The sequence below is a fragment of the Orcinus orca genome, chromosome 1, assembly GCF_937001465.1.
Source record: "Orcinus orca chromosome 1, mOrcOrc1.1, whole genome shotgun sequence".
NCBI lineage: Eukaryota > Metazoa > Chordata > Mammalia > Artiodactyla > Delphinidae > Orcinus > Orcinus orca.
Window position 1 is genome coordinate 203,471,746 of NC_064559.1, and position 16,683 is coordinate 203,488,428.

The window sequence follows — 16,683 nt, forward strand, 5'->3', positions numbered from 1 at the left end:
AGGAGGGCAGATCTGGGCTCTCGGCCAACCTTGCCTCTGACTCCAACCCTCCTGGCCCTGTTTCCCCATGTGTCCCTGACAGGGTTCTAGATCACCCGTGGCTTCTAGGGCTGGGCTAGAGATGGGAGTGAAGGAGCCACCTGGCCCAGGGACTTCAAGAGAGTCCCTCCAGTGTCAGGGGCCAAGAATAAGGGGAGAGCTCACTCATTCCCCACTGTCACAGCTCCAGCCTCATCCACAGGGAACAGCCTGAGACCCCAAGCCCCTTGCTAAGATGGATTTTTAACGCTGACCTTGGCCTCAGCCTTACTCTGGGGAGCCTCACCCCCACCTGTCTGGTGGGGAGGCCACCTACCCAGAGTTAGAAGCTGCTGGATCCACCCTGCCCAGCACAGGTTGTCAGAGGTGTCTTGCTGCAAGTGAGGGGGGCAGGCCGAGGCCAGGGCACCTCTAGGGCTCTGAGGGCGTCAGCAGGACAGAGCCGGCACACGTGGGAACCTGGAGCTGCGGGAGTGCCGAGCTTTACTTACAAACGTGTCACGGAAGCCCCTCTTCCCAACCCCAGGGTCTCCTCTGTCCCCAGGAAGGAGACAGGCCTGAGGCCACCCACCGGCCCAGCCTAGGAAGGTGGGGCCAGAGTCCACCTGCAGCTGAGGCTGGGCAAAGCTCCCCTCTCGTGGGCGCCCCTGCCGGAGGAGAGAGGCTGAAACGACGGTAGGGGCACTGTCCACCTCCCAGTGGCCAGTCCTCGGGGCTTCGGCCGGGCGGCACGGGGCTGGGGCACGGAGGGTTCTGACCAGATCGGGGTGGGGGCTGGGACCCGCGTTGGCACGGCCTGGAGAGTGAAGGGAAGGGTGTCAGGGGGGCCTCTTTGGAGGCAGCCTCATCCCCTTCTGGATCTCAGAGTTGGGGTCACCTTCCAGGGTGGGGTGGGGTAGCCAGCAGGCAGCAGTGGTGCCTGGAGAGGTGCCGTGGGTCAGGGCCAGGGCTAGGGCCAGGGAACCCCACAGAGGGACGTTTCCAGGCTCTGCACTCCTACCCCAATCCTGCCCCCCAGGACTCTGCGGTCCCCAGGCCGCTCCAAGGCGTCTGTCTCTCCCAGGGCTCCCTGGACCGTACCCGGTGAGAAGGGCTGGTGGCTGACAGCTTCCGACGTTGGGCCTCAGAAGAGACACTGGACCAGAGGTCCAGGCTCTTGGGGGCTGAGCTTTTCTCAGACTTCGGAGGAAGAATGTCCCAGCCCAGTAGGCAGTGCTGTGGAGAGCAAAGGGTTAAGGTGCCTGGCCTGGAGCGGGGCTCCCCACTGACTGGGCACACCCCAGGGAGGGGCTGTACCTCTCCCCTTGGACTGGCAGCAACCTCTAGGACAGGGCTGTGTCCCCCATGAGGGTGAAGGGGCCTCCCAATCACAGTGTCCCCCACGGACTGAGGCTCCCCGAGGGCAGGGGTCTTATCCACCACTGTTACCCCAGGCCTCCCTTTCCTAACCCTGCTGACCCAGGCCCTGGGCCCCGACCACAGATGGGTGGAGGGAAGGCCGCGGACGCTGATGGAGCACGTCCTGTGTACCAAGTTCTGCCCCAAGCCCCCGACAGGTATTGACTCACTGACCTGCCCCTTGTCCACCCCATGAGCCTGAGGATAGTATGTTGTACCCATTTTACAGATGAGCAAACTGACTTTCCTCAGTACCCCTTCTCCTCCCCGCAACCCCAGCACCTCCGGACTCCACTGGGAATGAGTGGGGTCCCCAGTGACCCCTGTCCTACCCAGGAGACACAAAGGACCTAGGTTGAAATCCCAGCTCTTCCATCCCGCTGACCTTGGACAAGTCACCTCCCCTCTGCCTCAGTCTCCTCATCTGTAAAGTGGGGTAACAGTAGTGCCTGCACTCTCAGTTGCTGTGGCTCCACGAGATAATCGCCCTAAGGACTGTGCATGTGGCCACAAGAGCGCAAGAACGGGGCCCGTGTGCACTAGGCCAATGCACTGCACGGGCGGACAGTCCTCCTGGAAGCCAGGGGCTGGGTGGGGAGCCCAGCCTCCCTCAGGGAACAAGCACGGTACACATGACATGGGTGGCCCAGCCCTAACCCCAGAGACTTCGGTCCTTCAGCCCAGCCTTGCTATTGGCCTTGGGGCAGTCCCTGGCCCTCTGGGCCTCAGGACACGTCCAGAGACCTGAGCCAGACAGGGGACCGCCCCAAGGCCATCCTCACCTGGGGCAGCGCCAGCGTGTCGGAGGCGTCGAAGCTCTTCTGCCGGTGGATGCGGTACCGGTGCGGGGGGTCCAGGACAGACAGCGGGATGCTCACCCTGGTGGGGGTAATAGTGGGGGCACTGCTGCAGGCGCCTCCAGGCCGCTGTGGCCCATCCTGCCCTCCCTCAAAACCACAGGCCCCAGGCTCTGCTCTCGTCCTCAGCTGCGGCTGCCCCTACAGCTCCCCCCGGTGTCCTGCCTACTCTGGCCACTCACCTGACCTGCGCTGGCTCTGCCAGGGTCTCTGGACCCCGCTGGCCCCGTGGTGTCCGGCACAGGCAGCAGGGGGTGCCGGGGTCCGAAGGCACCAGAAACAGGCGCCGGTTGACACAGTAACAATACACACCTGTGAGATCCATGAGAAGCAGAAGCCCCCCTCAGCCAGGGAACCTAGGTCCCTGGACCCCAACCACACAGGCTCACCCACGTGTACACAGACAGAGCATGCACACGCACACGTGCTCACATGCAACAACACTGAGCACCACCGCCTTCTACTCAAGCGTGACACACGCGTGCACATGCCAGCCACTTCACATGTGCAAATGTCATCCGTGCAAACACAAAGCACGGCTTCATACAGTCATATCTGTGGACACACATGAACGTGCCTACACTTGTAATCACACACACAGGGTGCACACACACGTACATCCATAGGAACACGCCTCACACACATATGTACACACATGTATACACTGTATGCTGCTCGTGCAAACCCACAGCAAAGACTTGGGTGCCCACATGACTGAGCTGGAACGTCCCCCCCCCGCTGCCCACCCAGACGACCCCTGTGTGGAGAGGAGGTGGAGGGAGTGGGGACACATGGGAAAATGAGGCAACTGGGAGAAAACGGAAGGCGCGGGCGAGGGGCGAGGTGGATAGCACAGGGCAGGCCCTGTTCCCCCTGAGGCCAGGCCTCAGCTCACCCCAGGCTCGCGGCCCCCCTGCCTGGACCCCAGGCCTCCCTCCCCGCCGTTCCCAGCTGCCTCCCCAGGCCCCCAGGCCTTAGCTGGGCTACGGGGCGGCCGCCGAGCGTTTACACTCACATTCATGGTCCCCCACCGCAGCACTACTCTCCTGCAGGCCTAGGAACTGGGATCTGTGAGGGCGAGAGGGTGAGCAGGCCAGGGTGACACAGGCCCTGAGCCCGCCGCCCTGCCCGCCCCGCGCCTGCCGCTGCTCACTCAGGGTCACTGCAAATACACTCCTCCTTGTTGGCTTCCCGGAACTTCTGCAGCTTCGAGAAGAAGGCCTCGGGCTTGCTGGTGACGGGAGAGCTGTTGTCCGGAGACCCTGGAGCGGGCAACACACAAAGGAGCTGCTGTGTGGCCAAGACTCAGGGGAAGCTGGGCACTGGCACCCCAGGCCACCTGCTTTGACCCCACCTTACCTCGTACAGACCTGGAGGGGACCCTCCACTCATGTGACTGTTGGTTTTGTCTCGTGTCTGTCTACCCTCATGCATATCCAATCGTCCACGCAAAAAATATTTATAGAGCCCCTACTACGGGCCAGACACTGTTTTACGTGCTGGGGAAAGAACAGCTACCTGGACAAAGCCCCTGCCCTCGTGAGGCTTACTTTCTAATGTGGCAACAGACGAGCTAGTCACCAAAGAAACCTGTAATACAACATTGAGGGGTGACACCTGCCAGGAAATAAAAGAGAGTCAGGAGGGACTTCTCTGGTGGTCGAGTGGTTGAGAATCTGCCTTCCAACGCAAGGGACGCGGGTTTGATCCCTGGTCAGGGAACTAAGATCCCACAAGCCACGGGGCAACTAAGCCCACGTGCTGCAACTACTGAGCCTGCACGCCACAACTAGAGAGAGAGAAGCCTGTGCACCGCAATGAAGAGCCCGCGTGCCACAACTAAGACCCGACGCAGCCCAAAATAATAAATAAATAAATAAAAGAGAGTCAGAAAACTGAACTTGGTAGGGCAGGGGAGCCAGAGGAAGTTTCCCTGAGGAGGTGACACCTGAGCAGAGACCTGACGAAGGGAGGGAGGGAGCCGTGGGGACATCCCAGGCAGACAGAAGAGCAAATGCAAAGGCCCTGGGGTAGCTGTGGTTGGTATGTTTGAGGCACACCCAGGAGGTAAAAATAGGTGTAGGGGTGAGGGTGGAGGAGATGAGGCTGGGAAGCCAGCGGTGGGTTTGGGGACAAGGAGTGACGCAATCAGATCAGCCATGTACTTTTATAGGACCCCCCTTCTGGCTGCTGCAAGGTGAGGGGAAGCAGGGGCACCAGTTAGGAGGCTACTGCAGGCATCCTGGTGGAGACAAACAGTAAAATTCTAGAAATACGTGGAAGGCAGGACTACCAGGATGCACAGTGTGTGAAAAGGAGAGGAAAATATCAAGGCTGATCTCAAGATTATGGCCATTAGCTCCATAAATGGAGTTGCCACTAACAGAGATAGAACAGACTGCAGGAGGACCAGGTGGGGCGGAAATCAGGACCTTGATTTTGGACCTGAGATTAGTCTAACACACCTAATGACCTCTGCAGAGAAGAAAGCCAGATATACAAGTCTGGAATTCAGAGGAGCAGCACGGGGAGAGATAAAGTCAGGGAGAAGAGAGCATGGAGAGCCTCGGCACTGAGGGGGGGCCTCTGGAATGTGGAACAAGGAAGTGGATCCAGCAGAGACTGGACAGAGCAGCCAGGGAAGTGGGGAAGAGCCAGTGAGGGGGCCCGGGCCTGGAAGTCAGAAGAAGAAAGAGCTTCGGGGAGGAGGGAGTGGCCGCTGTGTCCACGCTACCCAGGGGCCAAGAAAGCTCTGGACTGAGCACTGAGCTGGGAGCTGCCAATGCAGAGGTCACTGCTGACCCGGCCGAAGACAGCGTCAGAGGGTGTCAGGGGCTGAAGTCCAGTTTAAGAAAAAGTCAGGGACAGAAACTGGAGACAGCGAGTCTAGATGGCCCTTTTGAGGAGTTTTGTTATAAAGAAAAGCAGAGAACACGGGCAGTAACTAGAAGCAAAGGCAGGATATAAAGGGAGCGATGCTTCCTCAGGATGGGAAATCACAGACTGCAGCTTTACCCCTGACCACATGTGAGACTTTGCTAAGGTTTTCAGTCTCTTGATGCCTCAGCCTTCTCATCTGCCAGTGGGGACAGTAACAGCATCCACCTAATCAGAGTATTGTGAGAAGTTAAGGAGTGAATGGGAGCGAAGCAGAGGGAAGCTCTTGGCACAGGGCCCGGCACATAATAAGCACTCACTGAAATCAATTGTCATTAATATTCCCTGGCGTTCATATACTGACGGGGCAGAGTGATGGTGGAGGAAGGAGAGGAGAGAATTACAGGGAAAAAACGCTCTGGGAGGGACTTCCCTGGTGGAGCAGTGGTTAAGAATCCGCCTGTCAATGCAGGGGACACGGTTCTGAGCCCTGGTCCAGGAACATCGTGCATGCCACGGAGCAACTAAGCCATGCGCCACAACTACTGAGCCCGCGTGCCACAACTACTGAAGCCCATGCCCCTACAGCCCGCGCTCCACAACAAGAGAAGCCACTGCAGTGAGAAGTCTGCGCACCGCAACGAAGAGTAGCCCCTGCTCGCCACAACTAGAGAAAGCGCATGTGCAGCAACAAAGACCCAACGCGGCCAAAAATAAATAAATTAATTAATTAAAAAAAAAAAACTTCTGGGAGCCAAGAAGGGATGGGGCCCAAGCACACAAATGCAGGGACAGGACGGGGGCTCAGAAAGGGGGGAGAGAGGCGTGCGCGCGCGCACACACACACACACACACAGGGCAGGCAGGGGGTAGCCGCCTCTACTTTCCTAGAGACAGGAAGCAAAGCAGTGAGCTGGCAGTCAGGAAAGTCCTTGGGATGGGGCCTGTGTCTCCACCACCGCAGGGTCTCAGCAGCCCCACAGAGCACCTGCCTTGGGGCAGCAACTCAACTTCTCTGTACACCAGTTTCCTCCTTTGTGAAAGTGGGGGTCCGATAGCACCAACCTCCTAGGGCCGCCCACTCACTCACTCAGCCAGCATTGGCTGAGGGCCTACTACGTGCCAGGCACCGTTCTAGGCTCAGACTCGGGGAGCACAGCAACAAAAAAGACGGCCAGGCCCCTGCTCCAACAGAGCTTATAGTCCACCGGAGAAGTCAGACAAGAAACAAGCAAACAAGATGACTTCTGAGAATGAATGAATGATACAAGGAACATACAAACGGCTGATGCAACAGGCAAGGATGCAGGTGTGGTGGCCCTACAACGCTGTGCTCGTGGAAGGCCTACCATTTGAGCTGAACACTCAGTGACGAAAAGGAACCAGCAGGTGTGAACCTGGGGAGGTGCGTTCAAAGCAAAGGGCACAGCAAGTGCAAAGGCCCCGAGGTGGCCGTGAGCATGGCAGGTTCAAGGACCAGCAAGGAGGCCGGCGTGAGGAGTCAGAAGGTAGATGGTTAAGAGGCCATGTCACGGGGCCAAGCAGAAGCCAGATCACACCTCAAAACTCTAGATAAGGATTTCAGATTTTACTCTAAGTGCTAAGTACTCTGAGTGACGTGATCTGATTCCCGTGTTTAAACATTAGTTCTGGCTGCTGTGCCGAAAATGGGTGATAATGGGGGTGAAAGAGCCCAGAGGGAGACCAGCCAGGAAGCCACTGAGTGCTGGGGGAGTGGGGGGATGGGCAGTAAAACATAAAGAGATGACACGCATACAGAGTTTCACAGGGGCCCGGCACACAATAAATGCCAAGAAAATACAGCAGCTCTGATTTGTTCATTCATTCAACAAACACTCGGTGAGCACCATCTCTGTGCCTGTCACTGTGCCAAGGGCTGAGACAGGAGACGCGGTACTGAAGGTGCTCCCCGAGGGGGGTAGAACAGTCGGAAAAAGAGCAGCAGCGCCCGCTGGGGGCGCAGGCAGGCGCAGAAGCAAGCGGGGGCCTCCACCCGCACCCCGGGCACGGGGGCTAGCCACACCTGCAAGCCAGTCGCAGCCCAGGCACGGTCTGAGGCGCCAGCTCTTCTCAGGCACTGGAGACTCCTTGTTGGTCACTCGCGGCTGAGGAGGGAGGCAAAGACGGGCAAGGGCTAGGCCAGCAGGCCTGGCCCAAAGGAGGTCCCACCTTGCAGGGAGGAAAAGGGCTGTGTCTTAACTCATACACTGACAGGGGCCCCAGGGCTCAGCCGAGGGCTTGGGGGCTGGAGGACAAGAGTTTGGCCCCCACCCGCCTCCATGTGTGACTTTGAACAAGTTTGTCCTCTGAACGCCCGTCTTCCCATCTGCATAATGGGGCTGGTCACCTTCTTCCCAAAGTGCTGTCTGAGAAACTAATGGCCACAACTTATCAAGCACTTAGGCTGAGCTGGACTTGACTCACGGTACCTCCCAGGAGCCTCACCCTGGAAGGGAAGCTGCCCATGAGTGCATCTGTCAGGGGGGAAACTGAGGCTCAAGGACGTGCCCGTCAGTGGATGCTCCACTCGCCCGCATTACCTCGGACAGCTTGCTCCGTTGAGCCAGGAGGGACTTCAGGGCCTGTGCCTCCTGGGTGTCTAGACTGTCCAGCTCTGCTGAAGGCTCTGGGTCGCTCAAGTCTGAGGTGGCCAGCAGCGGAGCCGAGCAGGGCCTCAGTGGGCCCGGGGGCTCCTGGTGGAGGCACCTGGCAGGTGGGAGAGAGACCACCCCGGAGCTGGCCCCGTCCCTATCACACGGGTCACCTCGGTGGGCATCCTGTGGGCAGGAGGCTCTTGAGGCCACTGAGGACGTCTCTTGGGATGACGGCATCTCTGAGTTGTAGCTGCTGCTGGAGTCCAGGCTTGACTGGAACAGAGAGGCCAGTTCACCCAGCCATCTACCCAGCTGGCCTGCACTGGGCATGAAGGCCTGGTCCTCACCCTTGCTCCAGCCTCTACATGTCCCAGGCCAGTCCCTTCCCACTCTGGGCCTCACTCAGTTTTCTCATCATCAGTAAAATGGGCATGCTGCACGAGAGGACCCGGAAGCCCTGGATTCTGGCCTGAGGGTTAGGCAGCCCCTCCCTCACTCCCGGGACTTGGCCAAGGCGCTCACCTCTGAGGCTGCCTTGGCCACGGACCGCCGCACGGCATCCTGTCCGACCCACAGCTGCCTCAGGAGCTCCAGGTTGAGCTGCCGTAGCTGTGCCAGATCTCTGGTCTCCACCATCCCAGGCGTATCCACTGGCTTCCCAAGACAGGTGTCACCGACTCCCGGGCCACAGAGTGCCCTCACGGCCAAGTTCTCCTACCTGAAGCCAAGACAGACAGCACGACATAGCGCTGAGGAGGCTGCCCTGCAGACCCAGAGGCCGGGGTTCAAATCCCCACTTTGATACTCCCAAACTGTGCAGCCTCAGACAAGTTATTTAACCTCTCTGTGCCTGTTTCCTCATCTGCCAAACAGATGTTAACAGCATTGACCTCATAAGACTGTTGTAAGGATTAAAGGAGATCATGTATATTAAATGTTAGTACAGTGCCTGGCACACACAGTAAGCACTCAGTAAATGCCTATTATTATTACACTGGCCACAGCGTGTTTCCTAACATGTCAAAAGAGATCAATCCCTCTTTAATGGGCTTCCCTGGTGGCGCAGTGGTCGGGAGTCTGCCTGCTAATGCAGGGGACACGGGTTCGAGCCCTGGTCTGGGAAGATCCCACATGCCGTGGAGCAACTAGGCCCGTGAGCCACGACTACTAAGCCTGCGCGTCTGGAGCCTGTGCTCCGCAACAAGAGAGGCCACGATAGTGAGAGGCCCGCACACTGCGATGAAGAGTGGCCCCCGCTTGCCACAACTAGAGAAAGCACTCGCACTGAAACGAAGACCCAACACAGCAAAAATAAATGAATAAATTAATAAACTTCTACCCCCAACATCTTAAAAAAAAATCCCTCTTTAACAACCTTAACTATGAAATTACTAGATTAATTTGTAGAAGACAACTAGGGCAAGTCCACAGATGTAAAGCATGGTAACTTTCAAATTCAACACAAATCAGATTTGTGAAGGGACTCCTCCCTCTCTCCTGCCCTCCCTCCTTCTTCCCTTTTACAAATGAAGAAACCAAAGTTCAGAGAAGTTAAGCTACTAGCCCCAAGTCACACAGCTTGTAGGTGGCAAAGCCAGGATTTGAACCCAAACCGGGCTCCGGGGTACACGGTTATGCCAGCCTTTCCCCAAACAGTGTGGAGGGGGGCCTGGGAAGCTGCCTCCTCCTTCCCCCAGCCTTTGGCCCCCCAGGGATCCAGACTCAGGGACAAACTGATGCTGCTGGAAGGGACTTCTGCAGACTAGGGGAAGAGGCTTCCTCTTCCCTCAGAGTCCCAAGCCCAGATGCCTCCAACCAGAAACTGAGTCTCCCCCAGTACACACGATCCCTTTCTAACACTGCGTCCAGACAGACACCCTACTCTCAGAACCCCAGCCCTCCCACCAACACTCCTCTCGTGTGGACCGCCCACACCCGGGCCCCCTCCTCAGGGCCCGGTTGCAGTGGCTAAAGCAGAGAGAAGCCAGGCTACCCTGGAGCCGTCCCCACATATACCCATGCAGGGAAGGGGGGCAGCGGAGATGCGAGTACAGACTGTGCGGGGGGTGGTGCAGACAAACGGGGTAAAAAGCCTCATCCGCAGGACAGGGACTCCCGGCCCCCGTCCTTATCTGACTCTGGGCCAGACCTATAGTTCGAGGATCTCCGTTTTCGCACAGTGTTAAAGAGAACACCTCCGGCTCCGGCGACGCTCTGGAAAGCTAAAGCCGCACCAAGGTAACGGGAAGGCGACGTTCAAAAGAGAAACTGGGGCAGCAAGAGTACCAGCTGCGGTGCCGCGGAACAAAAGGGCGGGACCCCCGGGAAAGGGAGACTCAGCCTCCCTCTTCTTTCCCTTCGCGGGCCACGGACCCTCCGTGGGGGCGTACGTGAGGCAACCCGTCGAGCCCTTCCTCTCCATACCCGGCCCCGCCACTGCCTCACTCACCTCTAGGAAGCCCCGGAGCCGCGCAGCCCACCGCCACCTGCGCTGCCGGGAGTTCCGCCCAGGCCACCCTACGCTTCGGCGGCCGGGGGCGGGGCCTGATCCGGGAGCCCTGATTGGTCAGATGTGGGGCGGAGCCGGGACGCTCTTGCGAGCTTTACTTCGCCTTCAGAAGCTGCCTTTTCAACACTGAGGCGGGGATAACGACGGTGCTCAACATCTGATTGGACAACTTCCCAGGTCTAGCGGTTGATAGTCGAATGGGGCGGGACCCCAGAAGACGGGCTCCGATTGGTCAGGACAAGGCCGCGGCTATTTCACGTTTGGTGACGGCAGTGTCAGAGTCCGGACCTGATGCTTCCGCAGAGCCAAAGGATGCAGCTGTGGGTAGGCGGTGGCCAGTGACCCATCCTTTCATACTTTCATTCTGGTACTTAGGCCTATTTTGTGCCAAGAGGCACTGTACTAAGCGTTGGGAGGCAGGAAAGAATTAAGACGGGTCCATTCCTGGAGGAGGGGGAGAGGCAGCGGGTAAGATTTGAACACAGGTAGCTGTGATCCAGTCTGTAAAATATGGGCAAGTTTATATGGAGTGCCTGCTTTGCGCCATGTATTTTCCATATGCCAATGCATGCCGGCCTCATAAATGTGCTATAAGATGAATATTATTGTCCCGTTTTACAGACAAAGCAAAAAACGAGGTCGTGAGAGATGAAGTGACTAGACCAGAACGTTTTAGAGGCAGTCAGTATAATTCCCAAATTAACAGACGAAAGGAAAGAAAGAAAAGCCATCTCAATAGATACAGAAAAATCCACCAAGCACTGTCCCTTTTTCTTAGTAGCTGCAGTTGGAGTGCCACAATCTTTTAAAGAGATGTTCCGGCATTTGACAAAATCCAACACTCATTTCTGATTTTTAAAAAAAATCTTCCAGCTTCATACAACTCAATAGCAAAAAAGACCCCAAACAATCCAACTTAAAAATGGGCAGAGGATCTGAATAGACATTTTCCCAAAGAAGACAGATGGCCAATAGTTACCTGAAAAGATGCTCAATATCAATAACTATCAGGGAAATGCAAATCAAAACCACAATGAGTTATCACCTCACATGTGTTAGAATGACTATTACTAAAAAGGCAAGAAATAACAAGTGTTGGCAAGGATGTGGAGAAAAGGGAACATTTGCGCACTGTTGGTGGGAATGTAAATCGGTGCAACCACTATGGAAAAGAGTATGGAGGTTTGAGATTTCCTCAGAATTTAAAAATAGAACTACCTTATTATCCAGCAATTCCACTTTTGGGTATTTATCTGAAGAAAGCAAAAACACTGATTTGAAAAGCTAGTGCACCCCCATTTTCATTGCAGCATTATTTATAATAGCCAATATATGGAAACAACCGAAGTGTCCAGCAATGGATGAGTGGATACAGAAAGTGTGGTATATATCTATAATGGACTATGATTCAGCCGTAAAAAAGGGGAGATCTGGGCTTCCCTGGTGGTGCAGTGGTTGAGAGTCCGCCTGCCGATGCAGGGGACACGGGTTCGTGCCCCGGTCCGGGAAGATCCCACGTGCCGCAGAGCGGCTGGGCCCGTGAGCCATGGCCGCTGAGCCTGCGCGTCCAGAGCCTGTGCTCCGCAACAGGAGAGGCCACAACTGTGAGAGGCCCGCGTACCGCAAAAAAAAAAAAAAAAAGGGAGATCTTGCCATTTTCAATAACACGGATGGAACTTGCAGGCATTATGCTAAGTGAAATAAGTCAGATAGAGAAAGACAAATACAATATTTCTCTCTTATATGTGGAATCTAAAAAAACAAAAACAAAAAGCAAGCTCATAGATACAGAAAAGAGATTGGTGGCTGCAAGAGGCAGGGAGTAGGAGAAATGGGTGAAGTGGGGTTTTTTTTAGTTTAACTAAATTAATAAAAATCTTTAAAAATAAAAATCTTGGGGCTTCCCTGGTGGCGCAGTGGTTAAGAGTCCACCAGCCAATGCAGGGGACACAGGTTCGAGCCCTGGTCCGGGAGGATCCCACATGCCTTGGAGCAACTGAGTCCATGTGCCACAACTACTGAGCCTGCGCTCTAGAGCCCATGAGCCACAACTACTGAGCCCATGTGCCACAACTACTGAAGCCCACGCACCTAGAGCCCGTGCTCTGCAACAAAAGAAGTCACCGCAATGAGAAGCCCGCGCACCACAACGAAGAGTGGCCCCCGCTCACCACAACTAGAGAAAGCCTGCACACAGCAACGAAGACTCAACGCAGCCAAAAATAAATAAATTTATAAAAATTAAAAAAAAATCTTGGAGCAAACTAGGACTGGAAGGGAACTTTCTCATCTTGATAAAAGGCATCTATGAAACACCTACATTTAACAGCATATTTCATAATAAAAGACTGAATGCTTTCTCCCTACAATTAGGAAAAGGTAAGGATGTCTGCTATCACCAGTTCAATTCAATATTACACTAGAGTTCTAGCCAGTGCAATAAGAAATATCAAAGACATCTGGAACGGAGAGGAAGAAATAAAACTCTTTATTCACAGACAGCATGATAACAGAAAATCTCGTGGACTCTACAAAAAAGCTACTAGAATCGTTAATGGGTTTTGCAGTTGCAAGATACAAGATCAATATACAAAAATCAGTCGTATTTCTATATATTAGCAATAAACAATCAGAAACTGAAATTTTTAAAAAACCATTTCAAATACATCAAGAAATATAAAAATTAAATACTTAAGGATAAATCTGACCCCCAAAATACAAGACCTATATATTAAAGTTATAAAACAGTGTTGAGAGAAATTAAAGGAGATTAAATAATTGGAGAGATATACTGTGTTCATGGCTTGAAAAATTCAAATTTTTAAGATATCAATTCTCCCCAAATTGACCTATAGACTCAATACAATCCCAAATAAAATCCCAGTAAGTTTCTTTGTATAAACTGACAATTTCTAAAATTCATATGGAAGTGCAAAGGACTTAGAGAGCCAAAACAATTTTGAAAACAAAGAACAAATTCAGATGACCTACACTACCTGCTTTAAGATTTATTATAAAGCTATAGTAATCGGGCTTCCCTGGTGGCACAGTGGTTGAGAATCTGCCTGCCAATGCAGGGGACACGGGTTCAAGCCCTGGTCTGGGAGCATCCCACATGTCGCAGAGCAACTAGGCCTGTGAGCCACAACTACTGAGCCTGCGCATCTGAAGCCTGTGCTCCGCAACAAGAGAGGCCGCGATAGTGAGAGGCCCGCGCACCGTGATGAAGAGTGGCCCCCACTTGCCGCAACTAGAGAAAGCCCTCGCACAGACACGAAGACCCAACACAGCCAAAAATAAATAAATAAATAAATAAATTTTTAAAAAAAGCTACAGTAATCAAGAGAGTGTAGTATTGGCATCAAGGTAGACAAATAAATGAATGAAATAGAATAGAAAGTCCAGAAATTGTCTCACACATACATGATCAATTAATTTTTGACAAAGATGCAGAGGCAACTCAGTGGAGAAAGGACAGCCTTTTCAGCAAATGGTACAAGAACAATTGGATGTTCATATGCTAAAGACACACACACCACAAAACAAAACAAAATTTTTTAAACCCTCTATCTGTACCATATCTGTACCATATGTAAAAATTAACTCAAGATGTATCATAGACCTAATTGTAAAACCTAAAACTTCTAGAAGAAAACTGAGAATAAAATCTTTGTTACCTTGCATTAAGCAGAAATTTCTTAGATATGACACCAAAAGTACAATCTCTAAAAGAAGAATGGATAAATTGGACTTTGTCAAAATTAATAACTTCTGCTCTTTGAAAGACGTTGTTAAGAGAGTGGAAATACAAGCCACAAGATTGGAGAAAATAATTGCAGATCACATGTCTAATAAAGAATTTGTATCAGATTATATAAATAACTCTCCCAACTCACAAGAAAACAACGCAATTTTTTTTATTGAAGTATAGTTTATTTATAATATTGTGTTATTTTCAGGTGTATAGCAAAGTGAGTTAGTTAAATATTTTTCATATTATTTTCCATTATAGGTTATTACAAGATATTGACTATAGTTCCCTATACAGTAAATCCTTGTTGTTTATCTATTCTATATGTAGTAGTATATATCTGTTAATCCCATACTCCTAATTTATCCCTCCCCCCAAATCATAAGTTTGTTTTCTATGTCTCTGAGTCTGTTTCTGTTTTGTAAATAAGTCCATTTGTATTATTTTTTAGATTCCACATATAATGTTTGTCTTTCTCTGTCTGCCTTACTTCACTTAGTATGATATCCTCTAGATCCATCCATGTTGCTGCAAATGGCAATATTTCATTCTTTTTATGGCTGAGTAATATTCCATTGTGTATATATATATATATATATATATATATATATATATAATCACATATTCTTTATCCATTCATCTGTTTTTTTGTTTGTTTGTTTTAAGGTTAAAAAAACAAAACTTTTATTTAGAAAGGCTGAAATGATTGTATGCTAATTTGAACAGCTAGGTTGTATAAGAAAGTTCCTTTTTTTTTTTTTTTTTTTTTTCAGGCTGCGCCTCACGGCCTGTGGGATCCTAGTTCCCTGACCAGGGATTGAACCCAGGCCTCAGCTGTGAGAGCACAGAGTCCTAACCACTGGAGCACCAGGGAATTCCCAAGAATGTTCCATTTTTGATGTCTTCCAAGAATTGGGTTCCATTATGTGTGCTTTGTTCTTTCTTCAGACCTCTTAACTTCAGACTGGAGTTGAGCAGAAATATGGCTTACTCCTTTCCCCTGAAATCATTCTCAGGCTCCAGACAAGGGGCTGGACCTTTGGGTGAACAAGCAGGTAAGTGGCAATGGTACCTTTTAACTCGGGAGGCTTTCCAGGAGTGATACAGGAGCAAGGAACAAGCTGCTGCAGAATGAGAACATCATGTAATTAGCCAAGTATCTAAAACAGCCAAAACCATTCTCGCTATGAATAGCCAAGAAAAGCCAAGCAAATGCTGTCCACAGACATTTGCTGTATCTTAGACAGTTCCTTATGGAACAAGTTCTCATCCTCTCTCCCAGTTAGCTCCAGTGGGTTCACCATTACAGGCTCTGGGGCTAGAACAGGGGTAAGACAGGATGCTTGCTTTCCTCATTGGCATCCATTCATCTGTTGATGGATACCTAGGTTGCTTCCATGTCTTGGCTAACAAACAACCCAATTTTTTAAATGATTAAAAGAATTGAACACCAAAGAAGAGATACATACAGATGGTGAATATGCACAAAAACATGCTCCACATCACAGAACTCTCCTGTTGAGGCTGGTCAGAGACTCAGCTCAGCATCCTTACCCACCATTAATACACCTAGCAGCAGCTTTTATCCCAATCTGTCTTTCTAGAGTCTTCTCTTGCTCTAGGCTCCATTTGCTAGGCAAATGTAAAATAAAGCCAGAATGAGACACCACCGCGTAACTATTTCTGTGTCTAAAATGATGGCATGTAAAATCAAAGACTCACTATACCAGTATTGGCGAGGACAGGGAAAAACTGGAACCCATGTGCTCTGCTGGTGGGAATGTAAAATTGTACAATCACTTCAGAAAACAGTTTGACAGTATCTTAAAAAGTTAAATATAAATTTACCATATGACCCAGAAATTCCAGGGCTAGGTATCTACCCAAGAGAAATGAAAACACGTCCACGCAAAGACTTGTACAAGAATGTTCCTGGCAGCATTATTCATTATAGCCACAAAAATGGGGAAATAATCCAAATGTCCATCAACTCATAAATGGACAAACTAAATGTGGTATCCATACAATAGAAAATGGCAATAAAAAGAAATGAAGTACTGACACGTGCTACAACATGGACGAACCTCATCAACGTTATGTTAAGTGAAAGAAGCCATACAAAAAAGACCACATATTGATGACTCCAATTATATGAAATGTCCAGAAAAGGCAAATCTATGGAGACAGAAAATAAGATTAGTGGTTCCATGTGTCTGGGTGGGAACAGAGATTTACTGCAAATGGGCAGGAGGGATCATTGTGAGGTAATGAAAATATCCTAAAATTGGATTGTGGTGATGAGGGCTGCAGAACTTTGTAAATTTGCTGAAATGATTGAATTGTACATTTAAAAAGAGTGAATTTAGGGGCTTCCCTGGTGGCGCAGTTGTTGCGAGTCTGCCTGCCGATGCAGCGGACACGGGTTCGTGCCCCGGTCCGGGAAGATCCCACATGCCGCGGAGCATGAGCCATGGCCGCTGAGCCTGCGCGTCTGGAGCCTGTGCTCCGCAACGGGAAAGCCCACAACAGTGAGAGGCCCGCGTACCGCAAAAACAAAACAAAACAAAACACAAACAAAACGAGTGAATTTTATGATACATATATTGTACCTCAGTAAAGATTTTTTTTTTTTAAGTT

The 16,683-nt window shown here is 51.5% G+C and overlaps 1 protein-coding gene and 1 non-coding gene across 6 annotated transcripts; both read right to left on the reverse strand.

Moving 5' to 3' along the window:
* Window positions 1-505: 505 nt before the first annotated feature.
* MIIP (migration and invasion inhibitory protein) lies at window positions 506-10,320 on the reverse strand. 5 transcript variants are annotated; one of them, XM_033432970.2, is made up of 10 exons: window positions 10,236-10,320; window positions 8,309-8,504; window positions 7,724-8,059; window positions 7,216-7,297; window positions 3,448-3,556; window positions 3,310-3,362; window positions 2,477-2,606; window positions 2,220-2,316; window positions 1,120-1,254; window positions 506-835 (listed from the first exon to the last, which is right to left on the reverse strand). In XM_033432970.2, exons 2-10 carry the CDS (start codon window positions 8,420-8,422, stop codon window positions 620-622), a joined length of 1,272 nt encoding a protein of 423 aa, XP_033288861.1. In that variant the 5' UTR covers window positions 8,423-8,504; window positions 10,236-10,320; the 3' UTR covers window positions 506-619. The 5 variants fall into 5 exon arrangements, with proteins under 5 accessions (XP_033288861.1, XP_049569059.1, XP_049569044.1 ...); XM_049713102.1 differs by lacking the exon at window positions 10,236-10,320 and adding an exon at window positions 10,073-10,093 and having other exon boundaries at window positions 7,733-8,059; XM_049713087.1 differs by lacking the exon at window positions 10,236-10,320 and adding an exon at window positions 10,073-10,093.
* Window positions 10,321-15,280: 4,960 nt separating this feature from the next.
* Window positions 15,281-15,407, reverse strand: LOC117202400 (small nucleolar RNA SNORD22). Its single transcript, XR_004484739.1, has one exon. It is a non-coding gene; the product is annotated as a small nucleolar RNA SNORD22 (small nucleolar RNA).
* Window positions 15,408-16,683: the final 1,276 nt, after the last annotated feature.

Bases quoted from the DNA above. Each gene is read 5' to 3' on its own strand.
- MIIP (XM_033432970.2), bottom strand. From the start codon at position 8,422: ATGGTGGAGACCAGAGATCTGGCACAGCTACGGCAGCTCAACCTGGAG. The intron at 7,298-7,723 runs GCGAGTGGAGCA...CTCCCTCCTCAG, and splicing joins AGCTGTCCGAGGTAATGCGG to CCGCGAGTGACCAACAAGGA. The intron at 836-1,119 runs GTACGGTCCAGG...TTCACTCTCCAG, and splicing joins CCACCAGCCCTTCTCACCGG to GCCGTGCCAACGCGGGTCCC.